General features: G+C 54.5%; 2 protein-coding genes across 7 annotated transcripts in view; one reads left to right on the top strand and one right to left on the bottom strand.

Moving 5' to 3' along the window:
• Positions 1–3,560, bottom strand: part of Pml (promyelocytic leukemia) — a 37,204-nt gene extending 33,644 nt beyond the window's left edge. For 3 of the 5 annotated variants that reach the window (XR_001235868.1, XM_013518918.1, XM_013518921.1), the window contains exons 1-2: positions 3,316–3,558; positions 773–1,236 (exon numbers count right to left, since the gene is read on the bottom strand). Coding sequence is in view for 4 of the 5 variants with exons in the window: in XM_013518918.1 (XP_013374372.1) it covers positions 773–1,236; positions 3,316–3,450 (599 nt within the window). In the remaining variant the exon portion in view is untranslated. Of the gene's footprint in view, positions 1–772; positions 1,237–3,315 lie in introns of all 5 variants that reach the window. The other 2 variants (XM_013518919.1, XM_013518920.1) reach the window with 2 other exon arrangements.
• Positions 3,561–5,699: 2,139 nt separating this feature from the next.
• Positions 5,700–13,315, top strand: Stoml1 (stomatin (EPB72)-like 1). 2 transcript variants are annotated; one of them, XM_005393583.2, is made up of 7 exons: positions 5,700–5,911; positions 7,152–7,258; positions 8,524–8,673; positions 9,149–9,352; positions 11,472–11,667; positions 12,054–12,290; positions 12,601–13,315. In XM_005393583.2, the coding sequence occupies exons 1-7, from the start codon at positions 5,779–5,781 to the stop codon at positions 12,792–12,794; spliced, it is 1,221 nt and encodes a 406-aa protein (XP_005393640.1). In that variant the 5' UTR covers positions 5,700–5,778; the 3' UTR covers positions 12,795–13,315. The 2 variants fall into 2 exon arrangements, with proteins under 2 accessions (XP_005393640.1, XP_013374376.1); XM_013518922.1 differs by lacking the exon at positions 5,700–5,911 and adding an exon at positions 5,941–6,334.
• The last annotated feature ends 3,622 nt before the right edge of the window (positions 13,316–16,937 follow it).

Genomic DNA, 16,937 nt, shown 5'->3' on the forward strand with positions numbered 1-16,937 from the left:
AACAGGAGACTGCTCCTTGTGTAACTTTGCAAACTACATAAATGCATTGTCTCTCTAAAAGATGAAATTAAAACCTGTTGGTTAACAAAAAAAAGTAGGTTTGATTTCTTTCTTTTTTTTCATATAGACACTCCCAGAAAGCACTGCTTGTTGTCATTTAGACTTTTCAGATAGAAACTGCCTAGCTCCACCTGATCCTAGAATCTAGCCTTAGAATGTGATCCTTAGAATCCAGTCCTACTGAGTGTCTCTATTGGCATTTATGGAAAATTGAACTGTAAGACTTTTCTAAAGGAGTTTGGTGACATGTATCAACACGTACAATTTTTATTTGTTTTTGAGACAAGATCTCACTCTTTGGTTCGGGCTGGCCTCAAATTTACTATATAGCTGGCCTCAAACTCTCAGCAATCCTCCTGCCTCTGCCTCCTGAGTGCTGGGATTATGGGTGTGCACCACTCTGCTCTGCTCCAAGTGTACAATTTCCACACCCATCTACCCCACAATGGTGCCACTAAAAATCTGCCCTAAAGAAATCACTGGGCAACACTGTTCCTGCAGAATTATTTACTACAGGGGGCATTAGAGATTCCAAATAGAATCCACTTGCGTGGGGGCTGTGGCATCACCTGGGGTCACTATCATGCGTGCTGCAGGTCCGTGGACCCCATGCCAAGTTGTAGCGCCCCAGAAGCAAGCGCCTCCAGGCGTCTGTGCTCTCCCCATCCCTCCCTGGCTCCGGGTCGCGCACTCCACCCTGGGCGCCGCTCACCTTGTCTGTGTGGGGACGCGGTGGTTGGGGTTGGAGCAGAAGATGTTGTTGGACTTGCGCGTGCCGTCCAGGAACTCGTGCGCTGAATGCTGGCGCAGCTCAGCCAGCGGCCGCGCCTCGTGCTTGAGGAACCACTGGTGCGCCTCGAAGCATTTGGCGCACAGCAGCTGTTCGCACTCGAAGCACCAGAAGTCGGCCAGCTCCTTGCAGCGGGTGCAGGCTGCCTGCGCGTCCATGATCTGTCGGTACAGCGTCAGGCGCCGCTGCAGGCTCTCGAAAAACACGTTGTCCAGGGCCTGAACAGACCCGACCGGCTGGGGCGCCTGGCAGATGGGACAGTGCAAACCCGGTGCCTCTAGGCATGCCGAGCACAGTGTGTGCAAGCAGGGCAGCAGCTTGGGGCACTTGGCTTGGGTCTGGCAGCCCTGGCAGTTCAGGAACTGGAACTCCTCTTCCATGGCTTCCTGGGGGACCAAAGAGAAGGAAGTAGGCCCAGAGAAGTTCTGGCAGTCCCCACCCATGGCACTGGCCCTTGGCCGCAGGCCAGAGTGGAACCTGACATCCCGTTCTAGCCAGATGATGCAAAATCCTGGCCCAGCAACATCCCGGCTCCACATCTGCTCAGGATTTCCAGCTCCCGCTGCACAGCTAATTGCGCACTTACTTCCCTGATATCAGGCACAGACCTGCACCTTGAGAGACAAGAGTGTATAGGGATACACACCTGCATTCAAGAAACTTGGTGTGGAAAGTAGATCGATAACTACCACCCTTATGTACAATGCTGAACAGTCAAGCGGGAGCTCAAAAAGTTAAACGCAGAGCTACCATATGACCCAGCAGTTCACCTAGTAGATATAATACCCGAAGATATTTCTATTCTAATGCACATAGCAGCATTAGGTATAATACCCTAAAGAAATGAAAACAAAGACGCAGACATTTGTACTCTAATGTATTCTAATGCAGGTAGCATTATTAGTCACCATAGCCAAAAAGAACCAGTCTAGTGTCCACGAGCAGATGAGAAGGTACACAGATTTCTCCACGCAGAATGGGATATTATCCAGCCTTTGAAAGGGGTGAAATTTTGATACATGCAACAAGACTTTATGACTTCATGCAAAGTGGAATAAATCACAAACAATAATCCTAGGATTCCATTTATATGGAGTAGTCAAGTTCGCACACATAAAAAGAAAATAGGATGGAGGAAAGGAGAAAAGAAAGAAGGAAGGGAAAATATATATATACAAGATAGCTAAGATCATTGTACTACTAATTTCTAGTGGTTTATTGAAAGGAACAGTTAATGCTTAATTGGTCAATTTCGCATGCTTGTATCTGGTAATCTGAACAACTACTTTGAAGATAACAATATGCAATTCAACATCCCCTTGTTAATTTCCTAGTATCTTGTTTTGAAATTCTGTATTATTTTGATTTTTTTGTTTCTTTTTTTATTTTTTTTGTTCTCTTTCAAAAAAAAGAAAATAAAAGATTATCAGGGAATGAGGTGCTGTTGTCTAAAGAAGCAGCATTTCTTGTTTTTGTTTTTTTTTTTTTCTGGTACCAGGAATTGAACTCACAACCTTGTGCTTGCCAGGCAGGTGCTGTGCCGCTGAGCTAAATCCCCAGCCCCAAGAAGCAGCATTTCTAAGGTGATGAAAAGGCTCTAGAAGTAGACGGCGGCACGTTTACACACAAATGTGAATGTACTTAATGCCACTGAAGTGCACTTAGACACGGCGAACATGGTGACTTTTGGTATATGTGTTTCAGCATCATCACAAGAAGTCCCAAAAATGTGCCCACTCCAGTACCTGGTGAGTGAAAGTGCTGATTAATACTAATTAGTGTTGATTAGTAATATTCTCTATGCTAATAATCAAAATTATAGCCACGTGGTGTGACTTGTATCTTCATGAGTAAGGGGAGTAAACTCCTGGTGTAACAGAACAAAGGAGCTAAATGGGTCCTTTTGGGATAGGGTGGGAGGCAAGGCTGAGGCAAGACTTCCATTAGGGAGACCTAACAAGCCCTTTGAGGAGCAGCATGGCCAGGAAGGGGTTTCAAGAGAAGGACTTGGGAGAAGCCACAGAAGCTGTTTGGAGGCCTTGGTTCAAGTACCCCTCCAGTCTGGACCACAGGTCTCCATTTCTAGTCTGGGAACTTGGGATTTCCGGTTTTGCCATGCTTGAGCTGTGCCCCTTGCTCAGGCTGTGTAGCAGGACGCCACCTTCATTTCCCCCTAAACTATGGCCCTGCATCTGGGACAGTGCTAGAAGGCAAGGCTCATAGTAGAGGAGAGTCTGTTCCGGCTGCCCAGAGAAGGACCCATGGCCCGTTCTGACCCCCTTCTGCTCTGTCCTACCCACCGTGCCGCTCCTCCAGCCAGGAGGGTCAGGACCCTGGTGTGGCCTTCTCCCTGAGTGTCACTTTAAGGTGCTTCGCCACGTTCTCCTCGATGACTGGCTCTTCCCAACTCTCCCGCGCAGCACACCAATAACGCCTAAACCCCTTGTCCCCAGACCCATTAGTACCTCTGCCGGGCTGTGGCTGGGGCTGGGCGGTTGGCCTTCAGAGGGGGCCTCCGGGGGCGGCATGGTGGGTGAGCTGGGCGGGACAGGGGACTCCTGGAGGCCTGGAGATCTGGTGGCTGCAGGCTCTTGCTGCATGGAGCCCAGCTCAGTTTCGATTCTCTGCTCAGATCTGCAGGGCGGGAGGACAACTAGGAGCCCGAGGGCTGAATCGTCTGAGCAGTCCAGAGGGGAGGTGCCCGCTCAGAGCCCGCCTCCCGAGAGGAAGTGAGACAGGCAGGGCGGGCCTGGAGGTAGAGACGTGGGGTTTGCAGAGGATGTCAGACTGTGGAAAAGGAGGGCTGAGCCGCCAGAGAAGGGAAGCAGCTGCACACAGCTTTGAGCACCCCCCAGCTGGGACCAGACGCAGAGATGAATCACACATGGCCTCTGCTTTCAAACAACCCCGATCTAGTGGGAGAGCTGACCCCACAGGAGACTTTCATACAGTTTTGGGACTGGCTGCAAAGGAGACCCCTCAGCTGGGACTTGTGGGATCGGAGGGAATTCACCTGGGATTCAGGGGTGGGGGCCACTTACAAAGGAGAGACCAGCATGTGCAAAAAGCATGGGGGTTTCCAATGGGACAGCCAGTGTGGGGAGGGGTTTAGGACACTTTCAGGCTGAAGAGGGGACTCTGAGAAATGTGCCAGGATGAGATTGTAGCTAAGGAGTTTGGACCCATTATGAAGGTGACAGAGTTAGTGAAAGGTTTGGATCTGGGGAACCACAGGATCAGCTCTGCATGTCAGGACAGTCACTTTGACAGCCTAGGGACAAGGGACCTAGTCTAGTAGATCGGAAGTAGGATGCAAAAGAAACTGAGGCAGAGACTGGGAGGACAGTCCCTAGAGAGGAGGAGGACAGGATGAGTGGCAGTCAAGAAGGGAGGTGAATAGGCAGGGCGGGGACAGTGGGGAGAGCAGGCCAGCAATGTGAAGTGGGTGAGGACACAGCAAGTGAAGACTTGGCTCATGAAATGCAGGCTAGACCCCAGCTATAGGCAGCCATACTGGGCCACGACCCCTGGCTTCAAACTCCAAACCATCATCACCACTACCCTAACTTGCGTGCCCATTCTGCGTTCTGTTCCAAGGTGGGACACCCTAAAAGGGGATGGTAGCAGGGCCTTGTTCATGTAAAGCTAAACCACCTGCAGTGCACATGTTCAGACAGGGCTGGAGGGAGATCCAACATCCAGGGACCTGAGAGGTCTGGGGAGCACACCATCCCACCATCCTGTTCAGCATCTCCTGACACCCAGAAATTCAATCCACCAAACCAGGAAAACCCAAACATGATGGACAGCCATCTACAGAAGAGACCTAGAAATGGGCTATGAGCAGGACAGATGTGATGGTACACACCTATCATCCCAGCACTCCTCCTGAGACAAGATGATTGCTGCACATTCAGAGCCAGCCTGGAATACAGAGTGAGACCTTGTCTCAGACAAACAAACAGACACAAAAAGGAGCCAGGCATGGTGGTTCATGCTGTAATCTTGCCACTTGGGAGGCTGAGGCAGGTGGATCACTGTGAGTTCGAGGCCAGCTTGGGCTACATAGCAAGTTTAAGGCCAGCCTGAACTACACGTGAGACCCTTTCTCAAAAAAAAAAAAAAAAAAACCCAAATAAACAAAAACAAAAACCTGGAAAAAACCAAAACAAAAAAAAAAAAAGAAATGGGCTATGATGGGGATGGAGGGTGGAGCTGAGTGAACTGAGGAGGTGGAACTGGGCATACTTTATTAGTTTCTTTCCTCAAGTTGAAAGAAAGCTGGCCCCAGTAGCATCCTGTTGGCAGTTAATTCTTCTCAGGGTAAAATTTCTGCTGTTTGTGATCCCTGAGGACTTGCCTCATAGAGTTCTACCCTGGGCTCCCTGAGGGGTCTGCATGCCGTTTCCCTCTGTGTGCCTAAAGCCAAGCCTTTCTGCTCCACCTTGTCCACAGCGAGCCTACCACACATGACACAATGAATAGGTACTGAGATCTGCCCCCTGACAACCCTGCTGCGCTGTGGGAACACAAGGAGAAATTATTTGCTGGCTACAAGAAAATATATCCCTGGAGAAACCCTAAGTCCAGTGTGCGAGTCTGGAGAGGGGGTGCTGATAACCTCATTCCCTTCATTGTGGAGACTTGCCTACTGAACACCCACCTGGAAAGCCCACCATCCCCTCACCTTCTAAGTTAGGTGAGAGCAGGGACGAGTGGGAAGGGACCCCGCTAAACTCCGCAGGAGGCAGACCTCTCTCCACGTCCACAGTTCGGTCCTCCAGGCATAGGGGGCGCTGTGGGCGGCGGTTGCAGCCCGGCTGGCTTCCTGCTTTCGCTCCTGCTTGCGGCCGAGGGTGAACCCGGAAGCGGCGGGGTGGGAGACGCGCGCCCCGGCGCAGGCGCTGGGTGTGGCTCCCATAGCAACTATGTTTGGCCGGGCCGGTTACAGCCCGCTGCCCGTGGGGGATTTTGACCGCTTTCAGCAGTCGAACTTCGGCTTTCTGGGCGCGCGGAAGGGCTGTCTGTCCCCGGAGCGGGGCGGCGTGGGGCCAGGGGCCGGTGAGTGGCCTCTAGCACGGCGGGCCGGGGGGCTGCGGTACCCCCTGGCCCAGTCTCTGCTTCTTGGGCATCCTAGGGATGCGATGTGATGTGCGTCATGAACAGGGGCCTGCAGCCCCAGAGCCCTCGGGGACCCCGTCTCCGAACCTCACCCCACCACGTTTCTGTTAGGGCAGAGGCTGCGAGTCTCCTTAAGCATTGAAAGAAACCCAGGTCTAGGCAGAGGAGGTCATCGTACCCTATGGGTGTCTCCCTGTTGGCCGGTGAAGATGCACAGAGCAGAACGGCAGGTCTGCAGCTGCCGGTTGTGCCTACTCTGGCCCTGTCTTGCCCCAAGGCCTCCTGCAGCTCCTTTGGCCCAGGCCAGATGCCACGCACGTCCCAGCCTGCCCCTTGAGGATTTGCACCCTCCCTGCCCCTCCCGTAGGGATGACTACTCTGTCCAAGGATTCAGCCAGACGGAGACTTCATGCCCTGGGGCTTCGGGTTCCCGAAAGATGAAACAGGCTGTTGTCTGGTGCTTGTTCAGGATGAGAGGAGAAGGGAAGCAGAGAATAAACTCATGCCTGATTCTGGGGCTGTCTCTGTCCACTTCCATCCTGGACTCCTGGATCGCTCTTTGGCCTGAATGAGACAACTTCTTAGCTTCTGCCCTCAGCTGCTTGAATTGAAATACAAACTTTTGATGGGTTTTAAAGTGTAAAATGGGATGAGGACTAGAAAACCTTAGCTCTGCCTCTTGCTTCTATTAATGGTGTATGCTGTAGACTAAGGTTCCTCATCTCCATAAGGAACCCTCAAAAGCACACGTCTGGGGCTGTTGGTGGAGGAGGGGTGTGCTATTCCAGCAGTATTCAGTTTAATGCAGCATGTGTTTATGCATGTCCAGGTACTTCCTGTTCTGTGCCAAGCATGGGTAAGCAAGTAAATGAGACAAGGCATTAAGCCTGCTCAGTCAGTCAGCACACATGGCATGGCTTGGGTTCTTGGACTTCTTGTTCCCTAGCAGAGAATAAGGCCTTTGTGAAGACTGTTGGGCTTTGGACAGATTAGTTTTGATTTGAGGAGGAGAGAACCATCCCTAATGACCACCTTTCCCAGAGATACAGGCATAGTAGGCAAGGAGCTAAATTGAGAGCTGTGAGGCGGAAGGAAGGGGAAGGGGGGTGACAGGTGCCCACTGTACTCACAGCTGCCAGGCCCAGCCAGTACTGTGACTCCTCTGCTTTCTTGCCCCCAGATGTGCCCCAGAGCTGGCCCTCCTGCCTCTGCCATGGCCTCATCAGCTTCCTGGGGTTCTTGCTGCTGCTGCTCACCTTCCCCATTTCTGGCTGGTTTGCTCTAAAGGTAAGGCTGGCTGGCTCAGCTCCAGCATGGTTGGGCCACATTGAAGGCTCTGGAATTGATGCATAAATTCCCCATGTTCTTCTTTCTGTCCCTGAAATTATCATACCTCTGTGAAATAGGCAGGGGAATTGCCTGTCTCTGAGCTTTTCTGTTGCTGGGACAAAATACCTGATGTATACAATTTAAAGGAGAAAAGGATTATTTTGACTCAAGAGGGTTCAGTCCGTGGTTGGCTGGCTATTATGCGGACACACCATGGCAGAAGGGCATGGAAGAGGAAGGCTGCTCACCTCATGGCAGCCAGGGAATAGAGGGCAAGTGTCAGAGAAGGGAAGGGGATGCGGCAGGGTACCAGCTGAGATTCATCCACTGATGAGGATAGTGTGCTCTTGAACCAGTTGCCATCCCAAAGTCCTACTATTCAGATAAGGACACTGAAGCCCGTACTTATCCAAAGTCATCCTGGGAGCCAGGAAGGAGTAGGAACAAGTCTCCCCAAACTCTCAAGTCCTGGGATCTGGACACAGATATCCCGTCCAATCATCCTCCCTTTGGGTTAGGCCAAATTAGAAATCAGAACATCCAGCTCACCCCAGAAGATCATGTGCAGTAAGAAATCAGGACTTGTTTTCAACAAGGGTGGTGCAGACTGAAAAAGAATGACTGATAGAGCTGTAGTTGAGCATCGCAGCTGAAAGTAGACCCTGGACAGTCCTTACCCTTTATAGAGCTGTAGGCACTTGTTTCTGTAGAAAGCCTCTGGTTTGGATAGCCTGGGAGGGAGTCCATGGGTGTTCCTGGATCCTAGTTCTGAAATGCCACTTGAAACAAATTCTGTGTGACCTTGGACAAGTCACTTTGCCCCTCGGTTTGAACATAGCTTCATCGTGCCAGATCCAAGGGATCTGAAGCTGGCAAAGCCTTTGCTCAGGTGCTATTAGAGCCACTCAACCTCTTCCTCAAGGAATCCATGGGAAGGTGGTTTCCTGGTAGGAGTCACAGCTAGCTTCCAAGCAGAGATGAAGTTTTTCTAGGGGTGACATCAACACAGTGGGCTTTGGAGTCATTCAGACTGCATTCACATCATGCCTGTTTCCTGCAGGGGCTATGTGATTTCTGAGCCTTGGTTTTCTCATCTAGAAATAGCTAAGAATACTGGATTGTGACGAAGGCGAAGGGGACAGAGGGGAAGGAAGGACCTAGGCAAATGTCTCTGGCCAGCCTAGGCCAACCACATCCGACCTTTCTCTTTGCCACTTGGACAGATTGTGCCCACCTATGAGCGGATGATCGTGTTCCCTCTGGGCCGCATCCGCAACCCCCAGGGGCCTGGCATGGTTCTGCTCCTACCTTTCATCGACTCCTTTCAGAGAGTGGATCTGAGAACACGAGCCTTCAATGTCCCTCCTTGCAAGGTGAGAGGCTTCTAGCCTGATGTAGCAGTACACACTTATAATATCAGAGTCCTGGGAGGCAGAGGCAGGAGGATCTCAAGTTGGAACCCAGCCTGGTCAGTTAAGCAACTTTGCAAGACCCAGCCTCAAAATAAAAAGGGTTTGGGATGTAGCTCAGCATGAAGGCCCTGGGTTTAATCCCTGGTATATGTGTGTATGAAAGGCTTCCTCCCTAGTTGGAAAGAGTGGGTTTTGTGTTGAATGGACTGTGGGTACTGAGATCTTAGTCTATGGGTAGCTGTCTGGGGAAGAGGGGAAAGAGACTGGAAAATTGGGGTGGGGGCTGGGAGGGTCTCCTTGCTCCATTCCCCTGACTGCACATCCCTGGGAGCATCATTGGGCCTGTGAGGAGCTCACAGTCAGGTGAGTGGGTCACGCTGATGGCCCCTGCAGCCCTGGGCCCTGAGCGCCTTGTCTCTCCTGGCTGCCCCGCCAGCTGGCCTCCAAGGACGGGGCTGTGCTGTCCGTTGGGGCCGACGTCCAGTTCCGCATCTGGGACCCGGTGCTGTCGGTGATGACTGTGAAGGACCTGAACATGGCCACGCGCATGACGGCCCAGAACGCCATGACCAAGGCCTTGCTCCGGAGGCCACTGCGGGAGATCCAGATGGAGAAGCCCAAGATCAGCGAGCAGCTCCTGGTAGGCAGCTCCTGCCAAGGGAGAGCTCAGCCACTGGCACCAGGCCTGGCTTCCCTGCCCTGCCTGGGTTACTTTGAGCAAGGGCCAGATGACTGTGGGTATCCGCTGACCACGTGACCCTAGAGTGTAGCCAGGCTGGAGGAGCTGGGGGGTCTAGGTGGGGCTGTGCATTAAGGCGCATGCAGACCACAGCTACCATGGGCCAAGTATTTCTGAGAAGGCAGAAACTCTCAGGACCCTGACTGAATTTCACCCTTTGCTGCTGCTGCTGCTACTGTGATAACCAGGGACTTCAGGGACCCTGTGTGTTCTGTACTAGGTGGGTCCAGGGGAGGGGCAGGGCCCCCAGCTCAGCTCAGCCCAGCCACTGCCGGGGAGGTCCATGGGAACATTGGGCTCCCTTCCCTGACTTCTCCATGTGTATGAAAAACTGCCCGGAGTTCAAGCCTGACTTCCTGTTTGCCATGAGTGCACACATGTTGGCCTGTCCCTCACAGCCGTGCTCAACTTGTGCCTGTCCTCCAAGGGCAATGTGGGTAAAGTCGTCCCCCCACTCTGATTTCCTCAGGGGAGCTGGGGTCGGGGAGAGGGAAGCAGTGCCTGACCTGCAGGTCCCCTGTCCCTTTAGCAAGGACATCAGCAGGCAGCTCGGTACACTTCCTAGGGATCTGAGGGGTGCAGTCTTCACACACCTGCCCTAGAGTCTCAGCACACACAGCCCACCGGTTTTGCCGCGTGGAGGGCCAGGATTACTGTTTTACTTTGTGGGGAGGAAACCAAGGTTCGGACGCAATTCCACTTGCCTCTCAGAGCCAGGGTCAAGGGCAGAGCTGGGCCGGGTCCAGACCACCCACCCTGCAGCTGCAGCCCAGTCTGCCTCCAGCACTGCCGGGGTCACGCTGGGACAGCAGCGCCATTCACAGAAACACCGCCGTTCCCCTTCAGGAAGAGGGAATCAAGTGCAGCCTCAGGCAGCACTGCTTTGGTGTGAGGGAGGCCGTTGGAGGAAGTCTGTCCTGCACAGGAAGCGAGTGTCACGTAGGCCCCGTGGCCTGGCCACGTTGGCATCTGCATCATGGGGTCGGTGCTCAAGGGTGCAGCTGAATCTCAGGAAAGGCAGCGCCTTCCCGCCAGCCCCAGTGCAAGCCTGCATTTCTCATCCTCACTTGGCTGCTACCTGCCTTTCAGCTCGGGAGTGCAGACCCCTCAGCCACTCATACACAAGTGTACTAGACCAACGCCTCTCTTCTTGCTGGCAAAGGCCCCTGCCCTGCTGCCTGCCCTCCTGCCAGCTGGCCGGGCAGTGCTGGGCCACGCCTCTCCAGGGCTCCCTCCCTCCCTCCTTCCCTCCTTGCATCTTTCTATCTCCTCTCCTTCCTGCATGCAGACCTGCTCATCCTCTGCCTTGCTTCCCGTCTGGCCCCCCCGGCTTTCCCCCTTCCTGCTGGAGGCTCCCGTTCCCTCCCACCCTGCGTCCAGACATCCCCAGCTCCTGACTCAGCCCCTGCTCGTGTCATGGTGACCTCTGTCTTAGTGACCTCCGAGTCCTCCACCTGGTGGCAGCATTTGGCTCTGCTTCCTCTTTGACCCCGTCTGTCTCCTCGGGGTCTGTCACCCTCACGCCAGCTCATACCCTCCACCAGATCTGCTTCCTGCCTGGTGTGCAGTTTGGGACACTGTAACCCTTGGTCTGCTTACCGCATCCAGTGTCCACACAGCAGCCGAGGGATTTCTTTCCATGGAGCGGGGCTGCTCTGTGTGGGCCCACTCTGGTTCCGCACTGCCCAGGATAAACCCCTGAGCAGGAACAGGCCATCTCGGGCCCCTCAGCTGTCCCCACTCCCCCAGCCCACACTGGAGGGTCAACAAAATAGACCATGGGCCACTCAGTTTCCTGAGCATTCCAGGTTCTTCAGCCTGGACTTTGCACATGCTGTTCCCATTGCCTGGAAGGTCCCTGTCCCCTGCCTGTGTGGCCGCCCTCCTGTGAGGCTCTTACGCAGTGGGGCATTCCGGGGTGGCGGCTTCTCCAGGGCAGGTACGGTGTCTCTAGATCCCAAAGCAGGTGCTCAGGCAAGGTTTGTTGATTGAATTCCATCCCTTCCCACACTGTCTTCAGCTGGAAATCAACGAGGTGACTAGGGCCTGGGGGCTGGAGGTAGACCGCGTGGAGCTGGCAGTAGAGGCTGTGCTACAGCCGCCCCAGGACAGCCCAGCTGGACTCAGCCTGGACAGCACCCTGCAGCAGCTGGCCCTGCACCTGCTGGGTGGAGGCCTGAACTCGAAGGCAGGAGGCGCACCGCTCCCAGGGCCAGGTGAGCTGGGGGAGGAGGCTGGACATGCTCACCTACGTGGTGTCCAGCGTAGACTTTGGCACCTGCCCCGTAACCAAGCACCTCTGCAGTGCCCACCTTCCCAGCTGTTTAGCCACCCTGACCACATAGCCAACCAGAGCTGGGGAGGTGAAATAATTCTGGGTAAGTGGGTGAGTGCAGGTACCTTGCAGCCTCTGTGGGGTAGGCAGCAGGCCCGGAGGGTTGCTGCAAAGAGGTAGGGGGGTTACCTTAGAGACAGGACTTGAAGTTCAGGCTGGACACTGAAGGCAGCTTCTTAGAAGAGGATGTTGAACAGAGGTCTGAAGGGACAGTGGCCACCATGATCCTGCCCTTGACAGCCCACTGACCTTTCACCTCCTTCCCAGCGCTGCCTGCCACCCCGGTGGACACCTTGGAGATGGTGAGCGAGGTTGAGCCGGCTGCTGTCCATGCCGAGGCCTGGGCCGGGCCCAGCCCGAAGCAGCCATTGGCCGAGGGGCTGCTGATGGCCCTGCAGCCCTTCCTGTCTGAGGTCCTGGTCAGCCAGGTTGGCGCCTGCTACCAGTTCAACATTGTCCTGCCCGGGGGTGCCCAGAGCACCTACTTCCTGGACCTCACTACAGGTGCAGCTGTGCCCACCCTCCCCCCGCCCTGCTTGCTCTTCCACCCCCGTCCCCTCCCCGCAGGGTTTAGATTGCAGCAGTTTGGGGCGAACTCACGGCAGGCGGTGGGTGGCTCCAATGCACCCTTGCCGAAGGCAGCACAGCTCCGCCCTTTGAGAGCCCAGGCCATGAGCCTGTGTGTGTAGTAGTCTTCTCTGTGCCTGGTGTGTGCTGAGCCTTGTGTCACCTGCTTCTCCCTGTGGGTCTGAGCTCCCAGCTGCACTCTGCACACCGCCCCCCACCCCACTAAAGCTGATTTTCTTCCCTGCAGGCCAAGGCAGGGTGGGTCGCGGGGTGCCTGACCACATCCCTGACGTGGTGGTGGAGATGGCCGAGGCTGACCTGCAGGCCCTGCTGTGCAGGGAGCTTCGGCCCCTGGGTGCCTACATGAGCGGGCGGCTGCAGGTGAAGGGCGATCTGGCTGTGGCCATGAAGCTGGAGGCTGTGCTCCGGACCCTGAAGTAGCAGCTACCAAGGGCCACCTGTCTCCCAGCCCGAGCTGGCACTGGGCCGGCGGGCTTCTTGGAGGAGGACGGTGGAGGCCCAGCCAGGAGCTCTGGTGCAAGTGGGAGGGGCCGCCCTGCGCATCTGTCCTGTGGTGGCCCCTGGGCAGGCTCTGACCCCCTGCCCCCGTCTCTAGCCAAGTGCCCAGCCAGCTAGGAACAGTCTGATGCCACCTGGCCTGGGCCTGGGCCTGGGCCTGCAGGAGGGACTGAAGCATGTGGGCCCAAGTGTGTGAGCAGGGACCAGAGGGGGTGGGGAGGGCGGCAGCCCCAGGAAGAAGTTGCTGCTGCCCGTAGGTCGGCTCTGCCCACCCCCAGCAGTCCAGGCCTGGCTGGTATGGGAGGATGCGGGACAGCGGGGCTGCCGCTGACACTCTGTGCTGTGTACCTGATGTGGGGCCCAGGGCAGCTCATGGGGCCCTGATGTTCGTGCTTCTTCCAAGTCCCACGCCTGTGATCAATAAACGTGGTGTTCACAGTGTGGCCCAGGGTGTGGGGCGCAGACTGCCGGTATAGGTTGGACTTAGCGTCTACACGGTGGTGCCCTTGCCGCAGCCCAGGCAGACACCAGACCCTGGAGGTTCTTCCTCCGGGCCCCGAAAAGGTGTGGGCAAGGTGCTCTGTTCCTCTTTTCCTCTTGGCTTTTTCTGAGACAGGGTCTCATTATGTAGCCTAGGTTTGTCTTGAACTCTCAGTCACCCTCCCGCCTCAGCCTCCTGAGTTCTGGTATTGTAGACACACATATCCACACCTGGCTATCTGTTCTCTTTATAGTTGGGTACAGGTTTGTCAGGAAGTGGGGACATGATACGCCAGAGCTGGTCCTACAAACATTAACCCAATGAAGTTTGGGTGAGGGGCTCCAGTCACCTTCAAGAGAGGAGTCGGGGCCATGGCAGCTGCCCCATCACACTGCCCACTGCCCGAGTGCAGGGACACAGGCCTGGAGTCCAGGTCCTGGGCCCAGCCCAGCCCAGCCCCGCCCTACCCCAGGGACCACAGCCGAGGACCCGTGGCTCTCAGGAAGGGAAGTCCCCCTTTCTGGAAGGGCTGGTAGAGAAAAGGGAACCATACACGACAGCCAGGCCTCCCGTGGAGGCCCAGCCCCCAGCTGCCTTGTGACTCAGGCCTGTGCCTTGGCCCAGGCTCCTTGTAGTTCACCCACTGTCCCCGCCAGCACTGGTCCCGGCCTGTTGCTCCTGTAGGTCCTCACCTGCTAGGGCCACCTCCCTGGAGCCCAGCGTAGACCCCTTTCCTGTGCCTGGAGCTTGGAGTTCAGCTTGGGGTCCTCCCTCAGGCCCCAGCCTCTGCTTCCTGGGCCCTGTTCCAGGTTCCCACCCCCGACATGGCCACCCTGCAGCCCAGCGGTCATGTCCCTGCCTGAGGGCCCCTCATCCAGCAGTCACTGTGCCTGTCCCTCCCGTGGTTGGGCTCAAGCTGGGGCTTGGTCACCATGACTGCCTTCCAAGGCCGCCACCCCTAGCGGGAGCCTGGGGAGTCTCCCCAGCCTGTGCCACCTCCTCCCTGTCAGCTACCGGGAAGACAGCTCACTCTTGGGGAAACAGAAACTAGGGCTTTCAGGGGAAAGTGAAACTTGCCCGTGTGGGTGGAGGTAGAGGTCTATCGCTGCTGTTAACACCCCACCCTGCGCAGGCAGAGGGAGGACAGAGTAGCCCTTGCAGGCTGCAGGGGGTGCGGATGGGCCACCTGTGGGTCAGAGGCAGCGTCTGTTAGGAGATAAGACCTGTGGGAAGCCCCTGCCTGGGCACAGGCAGAAGGGGAAGGCTCTGATGTAGGCACCGGGAACCTCAGGTGTGACAGGGCTATGCGTAGGGACTTCGTGGGAAGGGGACAGAAGTAATGGCCCCTGGGTGCCAAATATATCCCTGTACCAAACGCGACACTTCCTGTATTTCCCCCTCAGGATAATCTAGTAGACATTATGCTACTTAATATGTTAATATGCAGTGCATTATTTTGAAATACGTATACTCTGAGTAGCTAATATATTTACACACGGTTTAAAAGTTTAAAAGAATTAAAGAGGCATACTAGGAGAATTGTCCCTCGTCCACTGGACTTCAACACGTGTGACCCAGACCTTCCTCAAAACAGGCTTCCTTGCCATTAGCCTCTCAGCTTTTCTCCCAGAAAGTTTTTGCTGTTATTTTAAAACACACTGTTATATAAGAAAATCCCAATACAAAGACAAATTACGCAGTGTGTTTAAATTTATTACAATGAAAGAGACATTGCCACGAATCTTTCCCACTTTAAACACACTTTCGCACCATTCTTGGCACTTTCTGAAGCAGGTCTGGAAGTCCTCTTTTGTGAGTAATGGGTTAATATTATTTATTTTTTGTCTTTTTTTGAGATAGAGTCTCACTATGCAGTTCAGGCTGGCCTTTAGCTCACTTTGTAGCCCAGGCTGGCCTCGAACTCCCAATGATCCTCCTGCCTCAGCCTCCCAAGTGCTGGGGATTACAGGCATGTGCCACCATGGCTTAGTATTATCACTTACTTATTGTGGACTGATCAGGCCCCCCAATCTCCCAAAAGAGACAAATGGTATGAATTTAGGACTCTAGGAGTTTCAAAACCCTCTAACAGAATTCGAGATTCTCTGGAAGCTGAAATAAAGAACTTTTCTAGGCAGCCCATATTTATTTAGTTATCAAAGGAAGCACCTGGGCAGGACCCGGGGGGAGTCCTTTCAAGGACTTCTCCAAGTAAGACATTATGGTAATTTAGGAGAGCTATGCTATCTCCAGGAAGGTCTCTACCCAGGAGTGAGATGCCTGAGGCTATGGTCTTTATCTAGTTGAGTTTGGAGCTAGGTGTCCTTAGCTGTAGCCTTGTCTTTTGAGGTATGAAGGCTTCACTCACCATTACAGGCCTCAGTGGGGACCAGTGACTCACAGAGGTTCACTTACTATGAGTCCATCGCCCATCACCAGACAAGGAGCCTAGGCTTTGGACAGACTCACAAGTAAACATGGAAAGCCAATTGGTTAATTTAAGTCCTGCTCAGAGCCACTTCATAGTCGTCTCCACCATGTGAGATATGAAAACAAACAGCGAATGTTGCTGACAAGTGCATCCGACAGACAGGCACCGTAAAGACATTATGGTACGTCCTCATCCATGGTGTTCGCTGGGCCTGACGCTGTTACTTCTGGCTCCTCCCCAAAGTCAAATGAACATGAAAGGGAAACTCTTTCTTGAGACGGTTTCAGTTCAGGCTGCCTTCAAGTTGCTATGTAGCCCAGGCTGGCCTTGAGCTCACAGTGATCTTCCTGCCTCAGCTTCCCGAGTGCTGGGATTACATGAGCCACCATGCCTGGCTTGACAGATATTGGAGGCTCAGGGTTCAACCGCCAGAAATTTTAGATTAGCTGAGGAAAATGGAAGAAGGAAGGGCAGAGGAGAGGAGGAGAGGGGAAGAGGGAGGAATGGAGGTTGGTGACCGAGGAAAGTCAGAAAGGAAACAGGACAAAGGAGGGGGAGAGGAGGGGACAGGTAGGAAAGAGGAGAGAAGTGGAACCTGGAGGAGAAGCAGGACAGACTGAGCCACGGAGGAAGGGTGGCCGGGGCAACCTCGGTCGGAATGCACCCCACCCTGGCCTTGGGGCTGGGGACAGAGGAACTAGGCCACAAGGGGCCACGAGCACCAAAACTGCCACCCTGTAGCAGAGGCCGAGTCTGCAGGTCTCCCAGGTCCTGCGAACCTGGAGCAGCGCAGCCTGAGCTCGCGGCTCCACCTTGTGGCGGGACCTCGACTGTCTCCTTCCGGATGTTCCCGAGGTAGCTTTCCAGGGCCAGGAAGGGTCCCGAGCGGTGAGCTACATTGCTGTTACTTCCCTCTCCGCATCTTACCAAGCACTAACATGCCAGGCATTCCCACACTAAATATTACATGGTTTTGGAGAACAGTACGAAGTGAATCTTGTAAGGTTTCCTTGGGAATCACCCTGCCAAGAGTCGTGCATTTGTGGTGTAATTATCCACTGGTTCTCAGCCCTCTGTGGGCACTTGTTTGCATTTTTTTCTCTCTCTCCTGGGGACTGAACCCAGGTCCTTGGCACTGAGCTACATCCCCAGC

This window comes from Chinchilla lanigera, unplaced genomic scaffold (assembly GCF_000276665.1).
Source record: "Chinchilla lanigera isolate Chin_1 unplaced genomic scaffold, ChiLan1.0 scaffold00049, whole genome shotgun sequence".
NCBI lineage: Eukaryota > Metazoa > Chordata > Mammalia > Rodentia > Chinchillidae > Chinchilla > Chinchilla lanigera.

Bases quoted from the DNA above. Each gene is read 5' to 3' on its own strand.
- Stoml1 (XM_013518922.1), top strand. From the start codon at position 6,181: ATGCACAGAGCAGAACGGCAGGTCTGCAGCTGCCGGTTGTGCCTACTC. The intron at 6,335-7,151 runs GTAGGGATGACT...TCTTGCCCCCAG, and splicing joins GCACCCTCCCTGCCCCTCCC to ATGTGCCCCAGAGCTGGCCC. The intron at 8,674-9,148 runs GTGAGAGGCTTC...CTGCCCCGCCAG, and splicing joins TCAATGTCCCTCCTTGCAAG to CTGGCCTCCAAGGACGGGGC.